This window comes from Leucoraja erinacea, chromosome 21 (genome assembly GCF_028641065.1).
Source record: "Leucoraja erinacea ecotype New England chromosome 21, Leri_hhj_1, whole genome shotgun sequence".
Taxonomy (NCBI): domain Eukaryota; kingdom Metazoa; phylum Chordata; class Chondrichthyes; order Rajiformes; family Rajidae; genus Leucoraja; species Leucoraja erinaceus.
Window position 1 is genome coordinate 18,468,649 of NC_073397.1, and position 22,709 is coordinate 18,491,357.

General features: G+C 46.2%; 1 protein-coding gene across 1 annotated transcript; it reads left to right on the forward strand.

Moving 5' to 3' along the window:
• Nucleotides 1-284: 284 nt before the first annotated feature.
• fam83c (family with sequence similarity 83 member C) lies at nucleotides 285-13,949 on the forward strand. Its single transcript, XM_055652282.1, has 4 exons — nucleotides 285-951; nucleotides 5,586-5,753; nucleotides 7,003-7,127; nucleotides 9,422-13,949. The coding sequence occupies exons 1-4, from the start codon at nucleotides 421-423 to the stop codon at nucleotides 10,215-10,217; spliced, it is 1,620 nt and encodes a 539-aa protein (XP_055508257.1). The 5' UTR covers nucleotides 285-420; the 3' UTR covers nucleotides 10,218-13,949.
• Nucleotides 13,950-22,709: the final 8,760 nt, after the last annotated feature.

A 22,709-nucleotide genomic window follows, 5' to 3' on the forward strand; every position in this document is an offset into this window, starting at 1 on the left:
ATTCGGCCCTTCGAGCCTGTACCGCCAATCAATATGATCATCCAACTCAGTATCCCGTACCTGCCTTCTCTCCATACCCCCTGATCCCCTTAGCCACAAGGGCCACATCTAACTCCTCTCCACATCCATAACACCCGCCACACTAAACTACACTAAAGTTTGGCACCCGGAGCTGGAGCTGGAGCTATAGAGGAGATAGCAGTGTAACGGAGCTGTGCTCATGATATAATCGTGTGACAGGTGTAGGTGGAGCTGGGTCAGGTGTCACTGAGGGAAGTGGGAGTTGCTGGCGCTTCTAGTGAAGCCGCTGATTCAGACAGGTGAGACTGGGGCAGTTTACCTGTGGGACCTGAGCTCTGAAGCATTTGGAGAGGAGCTGGGGGTTGCAGGGAGCTCCTGCTCTCCTGTGAAGAAAGCAGGATGCACGGCAATGGCCATCACGACGCCGCCTTGCCACAAAAGCCCCTGTCCCGGAAACCTCTGGGCAAACTGTGTCAGAGGGTGGACGAACTGAAGAGTCCGTGGCGGCATAGCTCCGCGCTGGAGCTCAGTCACAGCGAAGCGGCCAGGCTGGCCACCGACGCGCTCCTGGAGTCCGGCATCCCCGGTTACCAGCGGGTTCTGGCTGAGGAGAGGGAGCTGGGCTTCTTGTCCGAGCTGGAGTTGGACTACATCAGCCGCAGCGGAGCGGCCAGGCTGCCTTGTCCCACGGCGGAGCTCCGCGACAGGGGCAGCCGCTGCAGCTTCGCAGAGGGGGACGCGCTGTCCGAGCTGACCTCGGCCACTTACTTCCCGATTCAGACCGACTCGGAGCCCCCTCTGCTCGACCTGGGCTGGAGCCAACCACAGAGGGCCGTGGGCCTGCCCTCAGAGTCGCAGATCATCTTCCAGAGAGACAAATGCAACAGCATCAAGGACACTGTCCGGCAACTACTTAGCAAAGCCAAGACGGTAGGAGCTTTGATGCTAGACCGCGTGTTGTGTGTGTCCATCTTTGCAGCATTGAGTTCAGTTTTGGGCACTAACTATGTTACAGGAAAATCCATTTCGTGCATCTTCTCTCCTTATCTCACACTTTTTGTCTTCATTTCTGGCCTTTGTCCAACCATATGAGTCTGGAACAGGTGTCTCGACCTGAAATGTCGCCAATTCCTTCTCTCCAGAGATGCTCACTGAGGGACTACAGCATTTTGTGTCTATCTTCCATATAAGATGGTGGGGCCAGTGTTCAGTTTTGGTCACTATGGAAAGATGTTGCCAAGCTGGAATGGGTGCGGAGAAGATTTACCAGGATGTTGCCCGGACTCAGGGCCTGGGCTACAGGGAGAGGTTGGGGCAGGCTAGGACTTTATTCCTTGCAGCGCAGGAGGATGAGGGCTGATCTTAGAGAGGCGTACAGAATCATGAGGGGAGCAAGTTAGCAAGTCCGCAGATAACTCAAATTTCACTGTACCAGTCTGAAGAAGGGTTTCGGCCCGAAGCGTTGCCTATTTCCTTTGCCCCATTTGCCCCTTTGCACCCGCTGAGTTTCTCCAGCATTTTTGTGTACTTTCACTGTACCTTAGTTGGTTAAGTGACAATAAACACGAACTTGAACACTAAAGTTGGTGGTATTGTAGATATTGTAGATAGTGAAGATCTTGTTCGGTTGGGCAGGTGGCTGAGGAATGGTTGATGGAATTTAATACAGAGGAATGTGAGGTGTTGCATTTTGTGAAGACAAAAACAAAGTCTAACAAGGTCCTGTTGGGCAGGACGTACACATTGAATGGTAGGGCTCTGGGGAGTGTTGTAGAACAGAGGGATCTAGGAACGCAGGTACATAGTTTGTTGAAAGTGGCACAACAGGTAGATAGGGTGTTCAAAAAGGTGTTTGGCACATTGGCCTCCATCAGTCAGAGTATTGAGTATAGAAGTTGGGAAATCATGCTGCAGTTATATAAGACGTTGATGAGACCACATCTAGAGTATTGTGTACAGTTTTGCTCACCATGTTGTAGGAAAGATGGTGCCAAGCTGGAGAGGAGATTTACAAAGATCAACTGAATCAATTAATGATGCAACTAAATCTTTGCCCTCTTGCATTATCCAGGCATGGATGAGTTGGACCATAATGCCTATTTCTGTGCTATGTCAGCTTTGGGATGTGCAAGGTTACTGTTATATCTGGAGGAATCTCGCATGTTGCTAGGGAGAACATGCAAACTCCACACAGACAGCACTGGGGGAATGAAACTGGTGTCTGGATCTGTGAGACAACAGCTCCCACAGCTGTGACACCATGGCACCAGGGTGTAGTAAAGATCACATGTGAAACCTTTTAGCCCATTTATTGAAAGGCGCTAAGAAGGCATAACCTCATCATAACATCACGGTTAGATATAAAAGGACACAACATGCTGGAGCACCTCAACAGGTCAGTCAGCATCTCTGGAGAACATGGATAGGTGACAGGTCCAGGGTTTGAGGCAGAGTTCCAATGCGATACTCCACCTATTCATGTTCTCTAGAGATGCTGCCTGAACCGCTGAGTTACTCTAGTACTTTGTGTCTAGAGTAACGTAGCGTTAATATCTTCGGTATTAACCAGCATCTGCAGTTCCTCCCTACACACGGGTAGGTAACGTTTCGGGTCGAGACCCTTCTTCAATCACATCTAAGAGATGGATACAGGTGTTTCTTGCTCAAGACGCTGCCACAGTCTAAATCTAGAGCTCTGGACCCAATAACTCCCTGGGAGCCCCGCACCAGAAAGTCATCTGTAGTTTTGGTGAAGATAGACAGCACAGTGACACAGCGGTAGAGTTGCTGCCTTATAGCGGCAGAGACCCGGGTTTGATCCTGACTATGGATGTTCTGTACAGAGTTTGTATGTTCTCGCTAGGACTGCGTGGGTTTTCTCCGGGTGCTCGGGTTTCATCCCACATTCCAATGATTGTAGGTTTGTAGGTTAATTAGCTTTGGCAAAAATTGTAAATTGGCCCTAATGTGTAGGATAGAACTAATGTTCAGGGTGATTGCTGGTCGGCATAGACTCGGTGGGCAGAAGGGCCTGTTTCCGAGCTGTATCTCTAAGGTAAAACTAAACTATAAATAGACACAAAATGCTGGAGTAAAACTTTAAATTGTCCCTAATGTGTGTAGATTAGTGTTAGTGTGTTGGGATCGCTGGTCGACACGGACTCGGTGGGCCTGTTTCCGTGTTGTTGCTCTAAACAATACCATCTATATATTACTAAAACTCTCATCTTGACCACTTCCTGTCTGTGTTGTAATTAAATTTGCGCAAAAACAATCCCCCCTAACGCTACGATTTTCACCACCTTACCATTCTCCTCTGCAGCAAGTCAAATGTTTTGTTCCGATTGGTGAAATAGTACAAAGGTTATGAAGGTTTTGAAGGTTCCCCCTCCCCCAAACCCCCTCCCCAACAGCCCCTCCCCAACAGCCCCACCCCCCCACCCTCCCCCCACAAACCCTTCCCCCATAAACCCCCCCTAACCCACCTAAACCCACCTCTCCCCCACATCCCCGCCTCCCCCACATTGTAGATCAACTATTCCAGAAATTCAGCTTAGTGGAAACTCCTCATTATACAATGTTGACAATTGCATGTGACATACTGTATTCAAAAATGTATTTACGTATTTGTCTTTGAATAGTTTTGGCTATGAGTATGTAAGTCCGGGCAGTTCATGCAAAGAGATGAATTTCTCAGTACTTGCTTTAATATTTGTAGATTGCATTAACAATTTGTTCACCATTGTTCTTCCTACCTTAACCGAGGGATAAACCAGAGGTATTAACATACAATGGTTGAATTAAACAACTACAGATGCTCGTTTATGCCAACGATAGACACAAAGTGCTGGAGTAACTCAGGGGGTCAGGCAACATCTCTGGAGAAAAAGAATGAGTGACGTTTCGGTTTGGGTCTGAAGAAGGTTCCTGACCCAAAACGCCACCCATCCTTTTTCTGCCGAGTTGCTGCCTGACCCGCTGTGTTACTCCAGCACTTTGTGTCTGTCTTTAACAAACAATGGTATAGTATAGTTTAGAGCTACAGCACGGAAACAGGCCCACCGAACCCACGCCGACCAGCGATCCCCGCACACTAACACTATTCTACACTCATTAGGGACAATTTAAAGTTTTACAGAAGCCAATTAACATACAAACCTGCACGACTTCAGAGTGTGGAAGGAAACTGGAGCACCCGGAGAAAACCCACGCAGACATAGGGGGAACGTACAAACGCCGTACACACAGCACCCATAGTTGGGTCTCTGGCCCTTTAAAGCTGCGCCACCGTGCTGCCCTGTTGGTTTGTACAAAGGGCCGGATCCTGACAAGTTCTGAAGACAGTGGTGGAAGGGCTTATGCGGCCCCTAAGCAATGGGACAACATTTGCCAGTGGTGCATCTGGTAGAGCTGCTGCCTCACAGTGCCAGAGACCCAGGTTCGATCCTGACTATGGGTGCTATATGTGTAGAGTTTGCACGTTCTCCCTGTGACCGTGTGGGTTTCCTCTGGGTGCTCTGTTTTCCTACCACATCCCAAAGACGTGCGGGTTTGTAGGTTAATTGACCCTCTGTAAATTGCCCCGAATGGATTTGTGGGTTTGTCAAAGACTTGAGGGCATAGTTTTAGGGTGAGAGGGGAAACGTTTAGGGAGATGTGTGGTGCAGGTTTTGGATAGGCAGGTTTGGATAACTTGACATTGTGTTTGGCATGAAAATTGTGGGCTGAAGGGCCTGTTCTTGTGCTGTACTGTTCTATGTTCAATGACCAGACCAACAGTCCCACTAACTTATAGAACTGGATAGAAACCTTTGAGGCCTTTATTAAAAAATTAGTAAAAAGTGCTGGAGTAACTCAGCGGGTCAGGCAGCATCCCTGGAGGATAAGTAGAGGTGACATTTTGGTCAGGACCATTCTTCAGACTGATTGTAGGGGGGGGGGGGGGGGGGGGGGGGGGGGGGGGGGGGGGGGGATAAGGAAGCTGGGAAAGGGGAGAGGCAGGGCAAAGCCTGGCAGATAATAGGTGAATACAGGCGTGTGTGTTGTTTGATAGACAGATGATTGGAACATAGGCCAGAGATAAGAGCAGAAGTTGTTTGAAGAGTTGTGAATTGTGAAGCGAGAGGAGGGAATGTATGAGGAGGGGGAAATAGGTGGCAGCCCACGTGGGGGTGTTGGACACAATGGAAAAGGTTCTTTTACTTTAAGAAATAATATTTTTACAGGAGAAACAGAATATGTAAAAATAGAATGATGTTTGGGTAGAGTTGCAACCTTACTGAGACCCGGGTTTTATCCTGACGACGGGTGCTGTCTGTTCAGACTTTGTACATTCTCCATGTAACAGCGTGGGTTTTCTCCGGGTGCTCCGATTTCCTCCCATATGCCAGACATACAGGTTTATGGGCCAATTGGCTTGTAATTTGTCCCTGATGTATAGGATGGAGCCAGTGTGATTGCTGCTCGGTGCGGACCAGGTGGGCTAAGGGGCCTGTTTCCATGCTGTATCTCTAAAGTCTAAAGTAAAGTTTCATCTTTCCTTTCATCGTATCTTCCCTCCGCAGCTCATTGCGATTGTGATGGACCTGTTCACTGACGTAGACATTCTCTGTGATCTGCTGGAGGCTTCGAATAAACGAGGAGTCTCGGTCTACCTGCTACTGGACGAGTCTAACCTGGAGCATTTTGTATCAATGTGTGATCAACTCGACATCCGGAAGGATCATGTCGCTGTAAGTCATTCTCATCAGTTGCTTCAAGGGGAAGAGCTGGAGGCGAGAAAAGATCAGTCTGAAGAAGGGTCTTGACCCAGCATCTGCAATTCTTTGTCCCTACAATGTACTCACCAAATGTTTGTTGCAGGCAATTGAAATGTCCAATCACTGAAGTTGTTATCAGACAACTGAAATGTCCTATCACCATCTAGAGAGTGGTCCTGAGCTACCATTTACCTCTTTGGAGACCCTCATACTATCTTCAATCGAACGTTTATGGACTATCTTGCACTAAATGTTATTCCCTTTATCCTGTATCTGTACACCGTGGACGGCTTGATGTGATCATGTAGTCTTTCCACTGACTTGATTGCACACAACAAAAAAGCTTTTCGCTGAACCTTGATAAACGTGACAATCAAAAACTAAATTAAACTGTTTTTTTCTGCCAGTGAGGAATTAAATGCCTGGTGCAAGATCCATAAGCATCAATGTTAAAGTCGGGGCATTTGAAGTTTGCTCACTACACTTCCACTTTGCACACATGCTCCAACTCAAGTACAATCCTTTTTAAGGTGCGGTGCTCAGAAGTACCGGCGGGCATTTAATTCTTTTGCATAGCAAGTTGTTGTCGTACACCATGACCAGGAATTTTACAAAAACCATCCCTCGTTACTTCCTTGTTTGCATATGGTGTAAAACTGGCAGCTGGTGTCGGGAGTTGGGACACGGGCGGTGTTAAATGGCCCTATAGGCATGTTTTTTTGCATTTCTGACAAATTTGTTTGCATATGTATGACTGACCTATCAGTAGAGCCAGGATTTTGCCACAAATGCCATGTGCCTTTTCATGCCTTATTTGATGATTTCACCAGGATAATGCCCCACGTCCCTCCACCCTCCCACAATCAGCCTGAAGAAGGGTCCCAACCTAAAACGTCATAATCCATGTTCTCCACGGATGCTGCCTGACCTGCTGAGTTACTCCAGCACTTTGTGTTGGTGTTTTTTTGTAAACCAGCATCTCTGCAGGTCCTAGTTTCTCCATTCTTCTCGACGTGAATGATTGGCGTTAATGGAGCACGTGAGTCTTTTGACTGGGACAGTGGGTGCTTCTGAACCCTTTCAGCAAAGAATAATCCCATTCACTACCCCTCCATTATGCCAAATCCATTCCCATTGTAATGTACTGAATATTGCTGCCGCAGTCATCTCTCTGCTCAGAGCCCAGGTAAACATGCTATGTGTTTCTTCTTCACCTTTCCAGAACATGCGGATTCGGAGTGTGGTGGGAGACACCTACTGCACCAAGTCTGGGATGAAATTCAATGGGCAGGTCCTGGAAAAGTTCATGATCATTGACCTGGAGCAAGTATTGGCTGGTTCATACAGGTAAATATTGAGAGTAATTTACATTCAATGCTTCAATTGTCAACAGAGTCGGGAGGGAGTCACTCATCGTCATTGGTAATGACAACAATGGTTTAGTGCGTCACGGTGGTGCAATAGTAAAGCTGCTGCCTTACAGCGCCAGAGATCCAGGTTCGATCCTGACTATGGGTGTTGTCTGTACATTCCCCCTATGACCGCCTTGGTTTGCTCCTGGTGCTCCAGTTTCCTCCCACGCTCCAAAGATGTACAGGTTTGTAGGGTAATCGACTTTGGTAAAATTGTCCCTAGTGTGTAGGATAGTGTTAGTGTACGGAGTGATCGCTGGTTGGCCTGGACTTGATGGGCCGAAGGGCCTGTTTCTGCACTGTATCTCTAAAAGTCTAATGGTTCAATGGTGCTTTAATGTTGCATATGCACGGCACGGTGAAATTGTTTTTACACGGATCACACACGCACAAGTCGCCATATTTTGGCGCCGTGCCATTCACAATAGTCCAAAGTCCGATCCACATGCTCCATGTACTGGAACGGCTCTTGATCCAGGCAAATCCCAGGCTGCTGCAGGGCCTCCTCCATCGCCCTCAACCAGCTCGCCCCGTAGACGCTAGGGCAGGTAGAATCCGAGGGCTCTACAGGGTGGCACAGATGGCACCTTTACTGGCAGGTACATTCTTACCTGCAACACTGTAACAGGTCTGTGAACACAGAATTCCATGGATAATATGCAGAACCACACTTGGATTGAAGTTAAATAATAAAATTAAGGCCCTAGATTCCTGTAGCCTGGGTAAAAGTGTGCATTTATGTCCACCTTTTCAGGCCTGTTCGGCCATTTTATTCGCTCTCTGTTGCTCCACACTATCAATGAATAATGAACCATCGAGCCATTTTACATTTCCACAATTTCACTTGATCTCCGGCTTCAATAGTTGTAGCAGGCTGGTGACACAGGCTGGTGACATAGACATTTCATGCTTTATTTCAGTTTGTAACCAAATTAAGTTTTTAGATTTTTTTGTTTTTGTTTTAGAGATACAGCATGGAACCAGCCCTGTCGGCCCACTGAGTCCTCGCCGACCAACAATCACCCGTTCACACTAGTTCCATGTTATTGCAAAACAAAACTAAAGCCCAAAGTCACTTGTGCAACCAAGACAGTCTGCAGTTTAGTTCAAATTTCAAACTCAATTTAGTCTATTGTCATGTGTACCGAGGTACAGTGAAAAGCTTTTTGTTGCATGCCACCCAGTCAACAGAAAGACTACACATGGCAGGTACATGGATGGGAAAGGTTTAGAAGGATATGGGCCAAACGCGGGCAGGTGGGACCAGTGTAGACGGGGTGCATCTTGGTTGGCATGGGTAAGTTGGGCCGAAGGGCCTGTTTCCATGCTGTATGACGATGACCCACAACGTTGTCTGTCCATTCCCTCCACAGATGCTGCCTGACCAGGAGTTACTCCAGCACTTTGTGTTTTGTTCATATTTCAGGGGGATTTAGTTTGGTTTTGTTTTTATTATCACATAGACCAATTACAGTGAAAAGCTTTTGTGTTGTGTTGTGTTGTGTGGTGGCCAGTCAGCGAAATGACCATACAATCCAGCATTCCACCGTGTACAGATACAGGAATCTGGAAGTGTGTGTTTTTACGCTTCTGTACCTCTTGCCTGATGGGAGAGGGGGGAAGAGGGAGTGACCGAGGTGAGACTGGTCCTTGAATATGTTGCCTGTGCTAAAAAGCATGAAGTTGAAGACTAAAAAATAATCCCAGTTATTACAATACTTGGTCAAAAGTAATCTGTTGGGCAGGTAGCATCTGTGGAGAGAGGGGGAGAGGGTGCTAATGTTTTGAAACATGGACTCAACATTGGTAAGGACATTCCCAGCATTCTTATTTCAGACTTGCAGCATCTCGAGTGGGTTTTGCTGTTCAATCTCGGTAGAGTTTCAGCCTTACAGCGCCAGAGTCACAGGCTCAATCCTGACTATAGGTGCTGTCTGTGCAGAGTTTGCACGTTCTCCCTGTGACCGCGTGGGTTTTCCCCAGGTGCGCTGGTTTCCTCCCACACTTCAAAGACGTGCAGGTTTGTAGGTTAAATGGTTTCGGTAAAACTGTTCCTCGCGATTAGGATAGTGCTGTGGCGTGATCGCTGGTCGGCGCAGACTCAATGGGCCGAAGGAACTGTTTCCGCGATCTAGAGTCAAGAGAATCTCCATCCTGATAACAGTTGGGAAGAAACCATCCCTGAATCTGGAGGCGTGAGCAAACTGATGCATGTGCTTTCTTTTGCAGCTTCACCTGGCTTTCAGGTCAGGTACATCTCAACTTTGTCATGCTGCTGACCGGGGAGTTAACTCAGGAATTTGACGATGAGTTTCGCTGCCTCTACGCCGAGTCAAAGCCCATTGATCACTTCTCCTGCGCGGAGGAGGAAGATCTCGCATATTCCACGTCCAAGCTCCGCATCGCTGCGGTTCAGCCGGCGGTGATGGAACGGCTGGCAGATCCCATCCTCTCCAACCCTTCCAGCAGCAGGTCCGGGAGCAGCTCTCTCAGCATCATCCAGACCACCACCCCAGCTGCACAGGTGCTGCGGGAACGCAAGCGTACCAATCCCAACGCCCCCAATAACGTGTCCGTCGCTAACCGGAGGATCAAAGAGAATGGCATCTCGGGCATGGACTGGGCAAGTGACCCAATTGTGAGGCCAAGCGCATTGGGTCACAAACCAAACCATGTGCATTACGTCCGCAACACGAGTCTTCCCAATCAAACAGCCGCTAACACCCACCACGGCCCTGTCCACACATCCAGAAACAAGTCGGCAAGAGATGATGTGGACGAAGCTAGAACATTGACTCCTCCATCGCCATCACTGGCGACAGTGAATCACGGGGAGGTACTACATCACACAGCGGAACTGGGTGACTGCACCGACGACGAACAGAAATCACCACAGGGGTTCACAAGGACAGGAAACCGAATGACCCTCGGACATAGCAAGTTAGAAATGATGATGGAATATAATGATAAAATGAGAGCCAGGAATACATTCAGCCGCTTTCAGCTGGTGAAGCACGATCCTTAAAGGGTGGCTTTGTCTAAGGGGCAACGGGTTCGAGAGACAATATCCAACAGAGACATTCGAATGACCTGTAGACTCATCGCCTAAACCGCGGTGGGCAGTGAAGAGCCAGGCTTTGATGGGATTTGGTGCCTGGTAACTGTGCGTTCTGATGGGATTGTGCTCTTCAAAAATACACCGTACAGCTTGCCTTGAGGTGGATCGCAGCCATTAAGATGATCAGAGGTACAGGTGTTGAGTCTTAAGTAAGAAAGAGACCAAACCGAGTATTTATGATTAAACTACCAGTGACATCCTTCTTAGGAACAGAGGCATCTTGAATGTATTAATCGGTGCTTTCTGTTTGCCCAGCACCAGAAGAATAATTGCATAGGTTTAGTTTAGAGATACAGCAGGGAAACAGGCCCTTCTGCCCACCGAGTCCATGCTGACCATCGATCACCCGTTCACACAAGTTCTATGTTGTCCCACTTTAGCATCCACTCCCTGCACACTTGGGCCAAATTACAGAGGCCTCTGTTCCAGCTTCCTCAGTCCTCACTCCTACTACAATCAGTCTGAAGAAGAGACCCAACCCGAATCGTCACCGGTCCATGTTCTCTAGAGATGCTACTTGAGCTGCTGAATTACTCCAGCACTTTGTATATTCTCTCCATACTACTTCTACGCTGTCACACTTTCTCAATCACACCCTACGCACGAGGGGCAATTAACCGACAATCCTGCACGCCTTTCGATGTGGGAGAAAACCAGAGCTCCTGCAGGAAACCCACACCCACGCGGTCACAGGCATTCGCTGTGACTAGGGACGGCATACAAACTCCACACAGGCACAGTACCCAAGGTCAGGATCAAAGCCATGTCTCTGGCGCTGTGAGGCAGCAACTCGACCTCTGAGCCACTGAGCCCCTCTGACCTCTGAGCCCCTTTTGCTTGTAATGTCAGCTACACCGGGGTGCTCCGGTTTCCTCCCACACTCCAAAGATGTGCAGGTTTGTAGATTAATTGACTTCTGTAAATTGTCCCTAGTGTGTGGGATAGAACTAGTGTACGTGTGATCGCTGATTGGCGCAGACTCCATGGGACAGTTTGCATGCTGTATCTCTCCACTGTAAACCAGCCTTACATTCCCAGCACAGTACTGAGGGAGTCTTGAGAATCCTGCACTATTGGAAGTGTATTTCAGATAAGGCATTAACACAGATATTTCCTCTCTGGTGGATGTAAAAGACCTAAAATATTATTTAGAAAGAGAACTGAAGGCAACACCCATTCCTAACGAAAATTTATCACAAAGCCTTTTAGCCATCATTGGCTTTTTGGGCATTGTTGTTATTGAGCGTAATCATTCCACATACAGCAGTGACCAGCAACGTTTATTTGAGGTCATCAAACGTGCTTGTACGAATGACAAGTCTTGATTTTCCTAAACTTTCTCTGCCTAACCTGGTATCAAATCCTTAATCTCAACAAAATCAGTAAAGTTTGAAATCTCCCACAGTCATACACACATTGAAACATGCCCTTCAGCCCAAGTCCACCGTGCTGACCAAGATGTTGTATCTAAGCTAGTCCCATTTACCTGCTTTAGGTTCATATCCCTCTGAACCTTTCCTATCCATGTACCTCTCCAAATGTCTTTTAAATATTGTTATAATACCTACCTCAACTATCTCCTCTGGCAGCTCGTTCAATACACTCGCCAACCTCTGTGTGGAAAATGATGCCCCTCTGGTTCCTATTAAATCTTTCCCCTCTAACTTTAGACCTATGCCCTCTCGTTCTTGATTTCCCTCATGATGGGTAAAAGGTTGGGCATTCACCTTATCTAGCCCCTCATGGTTTTACACATCTCCATAAGATCACTCCTCGTCCTCCTGCGCTCCAAGGAATAAAGCCCTCTTCTGTTCAACCTCTCCAATATAGCACAGACCCTCTAGAGCTGGAAACATCCTTGTTATGCCGGTTGGCAGACCAATTTCCCTTCTGAGATGAATAAGGTTCTAGCATATCATCAATCTTCTCTGCACCCTTTCCAGTTTCATGACATCCCTCCTATAGCAGGGTGACAGAAACTGAACACAACCTTCCAGATCGGGCCTCACCTACCTGTTGTACATCTACAGTTACAATATTATCTTGTTCTGATTGTCAAACTGTAACCTGCTGTTCTTTAAAAGATAAATAGAAAACATGAGTTTGGCAAAGACGGAGCCTCCAGCTGAGATCACATCTTAACTTGCGATCCAAAACAAATTAACACATTTAATTAAAACACTGGTTGGAAGAACCAGGCAAAATATTTTTACACAATGGAATAAAAAATTAAAATACAAAAGTAGAAGATGCCAAACGATCCCATCAAACAATTCTTCCATTCATGAAGTATGCAGCCACTCTGTGCCTGTAGTTTAGTTTAGAGATACAGCATGGTAACAGGTCCTTCGGCCCACCGGGTCCATGCTGACCCGTTTACACCACTTCTATGTTATCCCATTTTTCATCCACTCCCTACACATTGGAGGTAATCTATGGAGGGCCAATTCACCTACAAGCGTGACCCGATCCAAAATGTTCTCCAGGGGTGCTGCCTGACCTGTTGAGTTATTCCAGCACATTGTATGTTATTTTGTTAACCTAAAAACCTGCAAATCTTTAGGATGTGGGAGGAAACTGGAGCACCCAGAGGAAACCCACACCATCACAGGGAGAACGTGCAAACTCCACACAGACAGCACCCGAGGTCGGAATCGAACCTGGGTATCCAGCACTGTGAGGCAACAACTCTACCAGCTGCCACCAAACTTCAATCTTCTGCCCAGCCACCATTCTGATCTGCTGACTGGTTCGCATGCTTGTCACTGTACCTCAGTACATTTGACAATAAACTAAACTGAACACAAAACTAAACCAAACTGATCCAATTGTAATAAAAAGGAACGGCAGATGCTGATTTATACCAAAGATAGCCACAAAATGATGGAGCAACTCAGCGGGTCAGGACTTGACCCTCATTTTGTTCGCATACTCCAGCATTTTGTGCCCATTCTAATCCATCATGAATACTCTCTGAAAGAGAATTCTCAGTCATTTAGACTACAGAAGTCCAAAAATTGTCAGCTCCCAGAGATTGTACCTCCTTATATCAGTCCAAAATGGACAGAGTCGGCAGATCTCCAATCTAACTGCCCTTAATGGGCAGCAGAAGAACATTTGTAGTAGTATTCAACAGGAGAATGAGGGGGAAGAAAAGATCAGACTTTGGGATAGGTATAAGGGAACGGGATGATTTGGGCAGCTGCACAAAACATATTCACCTTCTGCGCTGCATCATCTTCTGATTCCACAAAGACAATTGAGCACGGTGATCGTTCAGACACGGGCACAAGAATCAGAAATTGTTTCTTAAACAAAGTGCCGGAGTAAATCAGCGGGCCAGGCAGCATCTCTGGAGAAAATGGATAGGTGATGTTTGGGGTCAGGACCCTTACTCAGGCAAGAATCAGAAAGTTAATGAAGTAATTCTTCTAATAAATTAGATTTGTAAAACATGCGACCAGTGTAAAGTTGATAAATGCGTTCAAAGTTTCTGTGGGGTGCAATTTGCAAAAACCCACAGGAAACAGTGAAATTCTCCAATTGTTTAATGTGTGTGAAATGTTTCTCTGAAGTCATTCCATTTTTAATTACAATAAATATAATTTGGTAAACATCTCCCTGTTTTTGTGTCCCAGTTTTTATAGTGTTTGATTTATAAACTGTGAGACATGGTCACTGAAACTCTGACTCTGGTTTCAATGTCAACAAATTGACTGATTTTGGTGTCCTAGAACATAGAACAGTCGCCTATTGTGTAAGTCGGGGAGTGTCTGTGTATAACATTTTGCGAGGCATAGATATACACAGAGGTTTAAAGGAGATGTGCAGAACATTTTTTTTTACACAGAGGGTGGGTGCCTGGAAAGTGTTGCCAGGTTTGGTGGTGGAGGCAGATACAATAGAGGCGTTCAAGTGGCTTTTGGATAGGCACATGGATGTGCATAGAATGAAGGGATATGGATTATGTGCAGGTCTGTAGCGATACAGCATGGAAACAGGCCCTAGGCCCCACTGAGTCCATGCTGACCATCGATCACCAGTTCGATGTTATCCCACTTTTCATCGACTCGCTACACACTAGGGGCAACTTACGGAAGGCCAATTACCCTACAAACCCGCACGTCTTTGGGATGTGAGTGGACACTGGTACGTCCTGAGGAAGCCCACGCAGTCACAGGGAGAACATACAAGTTCCACACAGGCAGCAGCCGAGGTCAGGATCGAACATGGGTGTGTGGCGCTGTGAGGCAGTATCTCTCTCAGCTGCACCCCTTAAATTTATTTAATTATTTCTTGCTCCACTAGCTTGTGGTACGGGGTAATAATCTTGCTGTTACAACCCAGGAGGTCTTGTTTATTTTTTTCTTTTCTTCAGGATTAAGTGGTTGTGATTAAATTACTGACGCTGAGTTCTGTCTATGGTTTTATTGTCTCGTGATGACAGGGAAAGGAATATCGTTGTGTGTTCATGAGCCAAATGAAGCAGGAAGGAGGAATAAACATGCCCAGCTGAAAGTGAATCATCGGGGCCTAAGGAAACGTTTTTACTAATAACTAAGCTCAAACAGTGACATTGTTCCAGCCATTTCATGAATAAATCCCTCTTTAAGAATAGACAGTATGTTGAAACTGAATCCTGAGACGGTGCAATAGCCTTATTTATCATTCAAATAGAAATCTTTCTTTCTACTTGGTTTTAGTTTTAGAGATACAGCGTGGAAACAACCCACCAAGTCGGCGCCGACCAGTGATCACCCTGTACACTAGTTCTACCCTACACACTAGGGACAATTTACAGAGGGCCAATTAACCTACAAACCTGCACGGCTTTGGAGTGTGGGAGAAAACCGGAGCACCCGGAGAAAACCCAACGTACAAACTCTGTACAGTGAGCACCGGCAATCAGGATCAAACTTGAGTCTGTGGAGCTGTAAGGAAGCAACTCTACCACTACGCCACTGTGCTGTTCTGCATTATTTCAATAAATGCTGAAATAGGATAGTCATACAGGATCTTCAGCCGGACTCGTCTATGCTGACTAACATGCCCCATCTACGCTGGTCCCATTTACCAGCGTTTGACCAATATTCTTATAAACCTTTTCATTCCAAAAGAAGGATATAGCTGCAAAAGTTACAGATCTTTTATGACAATGTTGCCAGGACTTGAAGGACTGAGTTGTAGCGAGAAGTTGGGCAAGCTTGGACTTTATTCCTTGGTCACAGGAGGCTGAGGGATGAAGCAAAATAGACACAAAGTGCTGGAGTAGCTCAGCAGGTCATAGAAACATAGACAAATTGGAACAGGAGTAGGCCATTCGCCCTTCGAGTCAGCACCGCCATTCAATGTGATCATCGCTCATCTAAAGTAATCTAAAATCAGTACCCCGTTCCTACTTTTTTCCCCATATTCCTTGATTCATTGAGCCCTAAGAGCTAAATATAACTCTCTCTTGAAAACATCCAGTGAATTGGTCTCCACTGCCTTCTGTGGCAGAGAATTCCACAGATTCACAATTCTCCGGGTGAAATTTTTTTCCTCATCTCAGTCATAAATGGCCTAACCCTTATTCTTAAACTGTGACCCTTGGTTCTGGACTCCCCCAACATCAGGAACATTTTTCCTGCATCTAGCATGTCCAATACTTTATGAATTTTATATGTTTTTTATGTATAAGATACCCACTCATCATTTCAGCGAAAACAAGCCCAGTCAACCTATTCTGTCAGTCCCGCCATCCCGGGAATTAACCTGGTGAACCTACGCTGCATTCCCTCAATAGCAATAATGTCCTTCCTCCTCAAACTAGGAGACCAAAATTGCACACAATACTCCAGGTGCGGTCTCACCAGGGCCCTGTAAAACTGCAGTAGGACCTCCTTGCTCCTAAACTCAAATCCTCTCGCAATGAAGGCCAACATGCCTAGTGGCATGAACATTAAATTCTCCCAATTCTCCCATCAGAGAATTCCAAGAGCGAGCAGACAGGCATCAGCACTTAAACAACAAACTCATTAGGGTAATAGAAAAGATAACGATGCACAGGTGAAAATAGTTAAGCATAATTGAACACAACAGTCTATGTCACCCTCAGTGTTGAGCAGATGTGATAGGCATTGTGATAGGTCATACACCATCTCTTGGGCACCATTCATCAATGCTTCAGAGAAAGGCATATGGTATGCTTGCTTTCATTGGTCAGGGAATTAAGAGTCAGGAAATCATGATACAGCTGTATAGGACTTTGATTGGGACACATTTGAAGCTCTGTGTGCAATTCTGATTGCTCCATTACAGGTAGGATGTGAAGGCTTTGGAGAGGGTGCAGAGGAGATTTACCAGAATGGTGTGTGGGAAGGAACTGTATATGCTGGTTTATACTGAAGATAGACACAAAATACCAGAGTAACTCAGCAGGTCTGATCAGGCATCTCAGGAGAAAAAGGATGGATGATGTTTCGGGTCAGGACTCTGCTTCATACTTGGTCTGAATCTGAAGAAGGGTTCTGACACCAGAAACATCACCCATCCTTTTTCTCCAGAGATGCTGCCTGACCAGTTGAGTTACTCCAACACTTTGTGTCTATTACCAGAGTGATGCCTAGAGTAGAGGGTATCAGTTACAGGGAGAGGTTGGGCAGGCTTAGATTACTTTTCTCTGGAATCCTGGTGGGGAGACCTGAGAGAGAGAGAGATATATAAAACCATGAGATGCATAGATGGGGTAGACAGTCAGAACCTTTTTTGCCAGGATGGAAAAATCAAACAATAGAAGGCATAACTTTAAGGTGAGAGGGGCAGAGTTTGAAGGTGATGTGCTTGGTAAGTTATACACAGAAGATGATGAATATTAGGAATGTGCTGCTGGGGGGGGGAGGGGGTGGTTTTCTTCAGAGATGTTGCCTGACCCCCTGAGTTACTCCTCATTTTGTGTCTTTCATCTGGTGGTGAGGCAGATACCACAGTGGCATTTAAGAGACTTTTGGATTGGCACATAGATATGCAGGGAATGGGGGGATGCGTATCGTGTGCAGGCAGATAAGAGTTGGTCTTGCCATCATGTTTGGCACAGACATTGAGAGCCAAAGGGCTGTTCTTGTGCTGTACTGTTTTGTGTTCGATGCTTTCCCTTTTAGGCCTTTGGTCAGTTACTTTTCCAGTCTATTTTAGGATAAAGTTCTAGTTTGGGATAAGGCATTATTTTGTAATTTGGTGCCGATTCGCAGTTGGAAGAACCTGCTGTTCGACCTCTCCTGTGACTCGGCCACTCACGTGATGGGATCTGAAAGATTACACATAGTTCTAGCTTGTTGCTTGGAATCCAGTTTGTCAAACAGGTTTGTTTACCTGTCTGACAAACACGTTTACCACAGAAAGACACCAACTGATGGAGTAACTCAGTGGGAGCATCTCTGAAGAACATGGATAGGTGACGCTTCAGATCCGGACCCTACTTCAGACTGATTGCGGGGGGGTGGGGGGTGATGGGTGGGGAGCTGGCAGACGGAGTCCATGAGGATCTGAAGCAGTCTGGGGAATGATGGCCTCATGTTCATCTGTGTGACAGACCAATTTAAGTTATTGATTGAAAGATACGGCATGGAAAGAGGCCCTTCGGCCCTATCAGTCCACGCTGACCATCGATCACCTGTTCATACTAGTTCTATGTTATCCCACTTTCTCATCCGCTAGGAACATTTCCAGAGGGCCAATTAACCTACAAATCCGCACGTCTTTGGGATGTGGGAGGAAACCAGAGCACCTGGGGAAAACCCTTATAGTCACAGGGAGAATGTTATATTTCCACATAGTTAGCACCCAAGGTCCGGATCAAACCCAGGTCTCTGGCTCTGTGAGGCAGCGGTTCTACCCGCACGGCTAGAGTGCTGAAGAAGGAAGTGCGAGCTGATAAATCTTTGTTGGATAATAAGGCATAATTGCTACTCTTTTCTGCGTCAATGAAATCATGACACAGCTACCTGTTCAAAAACACACTGCAAACATCCTGACCCTACGTAGACTCACAGGCGTTCATATTTGTAATCCTGCTCTCATGTGATACAGGATATACTAATAAATAAACCCGTGATAAAGGCACTGTATTTGGGGGCGGCACGGTGGCGCAGGGGTAGAATAGCTGCCTTGCAGTGCAATAGACCCAGGTTCGATCCTGACAACGGGTGCTCTCTGTACAGAGTTTGTACCTTCTCCTTGTGACCACATGGGCTTCCTCCGGGTGCTCCGTATCGTCCCACATTCCAAAGACGTGCAGGTTTGTAGGGTAATTGGCTTTGATAAAAAGAGTAAATTGTAACTAGTGTGTAGGATAGTGCTGGTGTACAGAGTGGGTGTGATCAGTGGTCTGTGGGCGTGAAGTGTGTGGGCCTGTTTCCACACTGTATCTCAAGTCTAAAGACTGAAGTCAAAGGTCACACACAGAGTACAGTGCGTCCATGCATATTATTAGACTGTACCTACTTACTATGGCACCTTTGTCACAGGGAAGCACAGTGGTGCAGCGGGTAGTGCCGCTGCCCCACAGCCCTAGACACCTGGGTTCGATCCTGACTACAGGTGCTGTCTGTACAGAGTTTGTACGTTCTCCCTGTGACTGCGTGGGTTTTCTCCAGATGCTCCGGTTTCCTCCCACATCCCAAAGACGTACAGGTTAATTGGTTTCGGTAAATTGTAGCTAGTGTGTCGGTTAGAACTAGTGTACAGCACTTTGTGTTCACCTCCAGCTATTGTCACTCACTCCACCTATCTGCCAATCAAACCCCCTTCACTTGAATCCACCTATCACTTGCCAGGCATTGCCCTGCCCACCTCTCTTTTCCAGCATTCTCTCCACGACTGCATTAGATTGAACAAGGGTCCTGACCTGAAACGTCATCTGTCCATTCCCTCCACAGATTCTGCCTGACCTACTGAGTTCCTCCAGCACTTTGTGTTTTGGTCAAGATTCCAGCATCTGCAGTTCTTCATGTCTCTCTTATATTTACTGTTAGTAATGCACTCTATCTGATCCATGGAACTGAATCCTAGTCAACGTCTCCAGTGGTAGAGTTGCTGCCTTCCCCAGAGACCCAGGTTCAATCCTGACCACTGGTGCTGTCTGTGCGGAGTTTGCACGTTCTCCCTGTGACCTCGTGGTTTTTCTCCAGGTGTTCTGGTTTCCTCCCACAATCTAAAGACGTACAGGTTTGTAGGTTAATTCTTCTGTAAATCGCCCCTAGTATGTAGGATAGAACCAGTATTGGTGGTCAGTGGGCCAAAGGGCCTGATTCCATGCTGTGTTTCTCAACTAAACTAAACGAAGATGGGAGCCATTTGAAAGTGAATCATAAAAATGGGCAGAAACACAAAAGGGGCAAATGGGGGAGAAAATAAATGAATGAAGTTTAAATATTCCTTGTAAACATGGAAGACTCAAAGGTTAATGTCATCAATACATGGACATAAAACATCGCAATGTATGCTGGTTCAATAAAACCTCATTAATTAATTTGAATAAAAATGTTTAGTCTGTAACAATTAGCTTCCAAACCATATCTGCCTGAGGACTCGGGAACAACACAAAGGACAACACAATGAAACAATTTAGACCGCCATATGCTAGGACTACTGAATATTTTATTAACCGCTGTGCATTTCTAATGTATGATAGATATAAATATTTAACTGGGGAAATAGACTTTAGTTTAGAGAAACAGCGTGGGAACAGGCCCTTCGACCCACTATGTCCGCCCAGACCAGCGATCCCCGCACACTACCATCATCCTACACACAGGAGGGACAATTTACAATTTTACCAAGCCAATTAACCTACAAAACTCTGTCTTTGGATTGTGGGAGGCAACCAGAGAAAACCCACATGGTCACAGGGAGAATGTACAAACTCCATACAGACAGCACCCGTAGTCAAGATCAAACCTAGTCTGTGGTGCTGTCAGGCAGCAACTCTAGGGCTGCGCCACCGTGCCGAGTTAATTACGAAGATCACCAAACTAGCCCTTAACGAAGCATGTTAGACAAAATAGTTGGTTGTTCCTCCCTCTTGGACTCCTCCTGTCGGCCAGTTTAGTTTAGTTTAGGCGCAAAAAAAGACGTCTCACCCCATCGAGTCCATGCCGACTTACGATCACCCGCACACTAGAACTACCCTAGGATCAATTGACAATCTTTACCGAAGCCAAATACAAACCCGTTTGGGACATGGGAGGAAACTGGAGCACCCAGGTCATGGGGAGAACGTACAAACTCCACACAGTCAGCACCCGTAGTCAGGATCGAACATAAGGCAGCATCTCTACTGCTGCACCGTTGTGCCGCCCCGAAGAGATGTTCTCCAGAGATGCTGCCCAACTGTGGTAGCATTGGCCAACTTGGCACTGCACTTGGCCACACAGTCATCATGAGTGTATATGGAGTGTACAGTGACTAGAGCAAGGGATGGACACACAAACCTGAGGGACACCAGTGTTGAGGAGCAGCATCTATAGAAAGGGTTTTCGAGTTAACATTTCAGGTCCAAGACTCTTTGTCAGTGTGGGGGGAATGCAAGGATGACCTCTTTCTGTCCTGTAAAATTCCATGACTGTCTTCATCAAATCGAACCAATGGCTAAGAAAGCACACCAACAACTCTACTTCCTTATAAGGTGTAGGAAGTTCCGCATGTTCCCAACGACTCTCTCCATCTTCTACAGATGCACCATAGCAGCATTCCATCGGGATATATCACACCATGGTTTAGGAACAGCTCCGTCCAAGTCCGCAAGAACTTGTGGACACAGTCCAGATCACCACATAAATCAACTCCCTTCCATTGACTCCATCTACACTTCACGCTGCCTCGGCCAGGCCACCAGCATAATCAAGGACAAGAAGGGTCTCAACCCGAAACGTCACCCATTCCTTCTCTCCAGTGATGCTGCCTGTCCCGCTGAGTTACTCCAGCATTTTGTGCCTACTTTTGATTTATACCAGCTTCTGCAGTTCTTTCCTACACATAGCCAGTCTCATCCCACTCCCTCTTCCATCAGGCAAGAGGCAGAGAAATTTGAAAAAGCACACCTCCAGATTCATGGATAGTTTCTTTGCAGCTGTTATCAGTCAACTGAACTATCATCCATCACCAACTAGAGAGCGGTCCTGACCTCCCATCTACCTCATTGGAGACCCTTGGACTATCTTTAATTGTACTTTATCCTGCACTAAACATTATTCTCTTTATCCTGTGTCAGTCTACTCGGGGGTTATGGGGAGAAGGCAGGAGAATGAGGTTGAGAGGGAAACATACATCAGCCATTTGGGTGCAGAGTAGACTCGATGGGCCAAATGGCCTAATTCTGCTCCTATAACTTATGAATATGTATACAAAAGCTACTCACTGTATCTCAGTACAAGTGACAATAGCAGAACTAGGATCATCCATGGATTAGTGTGGAATAGTTGGAATAGTATGCAACTGTAACTTATTTGTATTCAGGAGTACTGTGTGAAAAATTAAATAGTAGTGAACAGGTTTATCTAGTGAGAATAATTTGCATTCATTTTGTACTATTCATGACTTCAGGATATTCGACCAGACTTTATGATGAATAACTTATTTAATCTTGTTACTATTATAAATTACTGGATGTAATTACAGTGACAAATTTTCCAGCTGCTTCACGGGTAAAATGTTGTGTTCCCTCACTCATCGAGAGCCAAATGGACTGCCAAAAAGTCAAGAGTATTTCATTGTCATAGGCACCATGAGAACAATGTAATACTTACTTGGTGCAGGTTTACAGACATATTAATTACAAGCAGAATGATCCCAGGAATTATTGGGTTAACATATGATGAGTGTTTGACGGCACTGGGCTGTACTTGCTGGAGTTTAGAAGGATGAGGGGAGAACGTCATTGAAACGTACCAAATAATAAAAGGCCTGGATGGAGTAGATGTGGAGAGGATGTTTCCACGAGTGGAGGAGTCTCAGACCAGAGACCATAGCCTCAGAATAAATGGACATACCTTTAGAAAGGTGATGAGAAAGAATGTCTTTAGTCAATGGGTGGTGAATCTGTGGAATTCAGTGCCACAGACAACCGTGGAGACCGTCAATGCATATTTTAAGATGGATATTGACAGATTCTTGATTAGTAAGGGAGTCAAGGGTTGTGGGGAGAAGGCAGGAGAATGGGGTTGAGAGGGAAAGATGGATCAGCCATGAATGAATGGCAGAGTAGACTTGATGGGCTGAATGGCCTGTTTCTGCTCCTACAACTTATGAACTTAAGAACCTCACCACTAAATATATATAGAATAAATGCTCGGATATTGTAGGGAAACCAGTCCATATAGTGCAAGATAAAGTATGAAGTGCAATTTTAGAGCAGAGTGCATT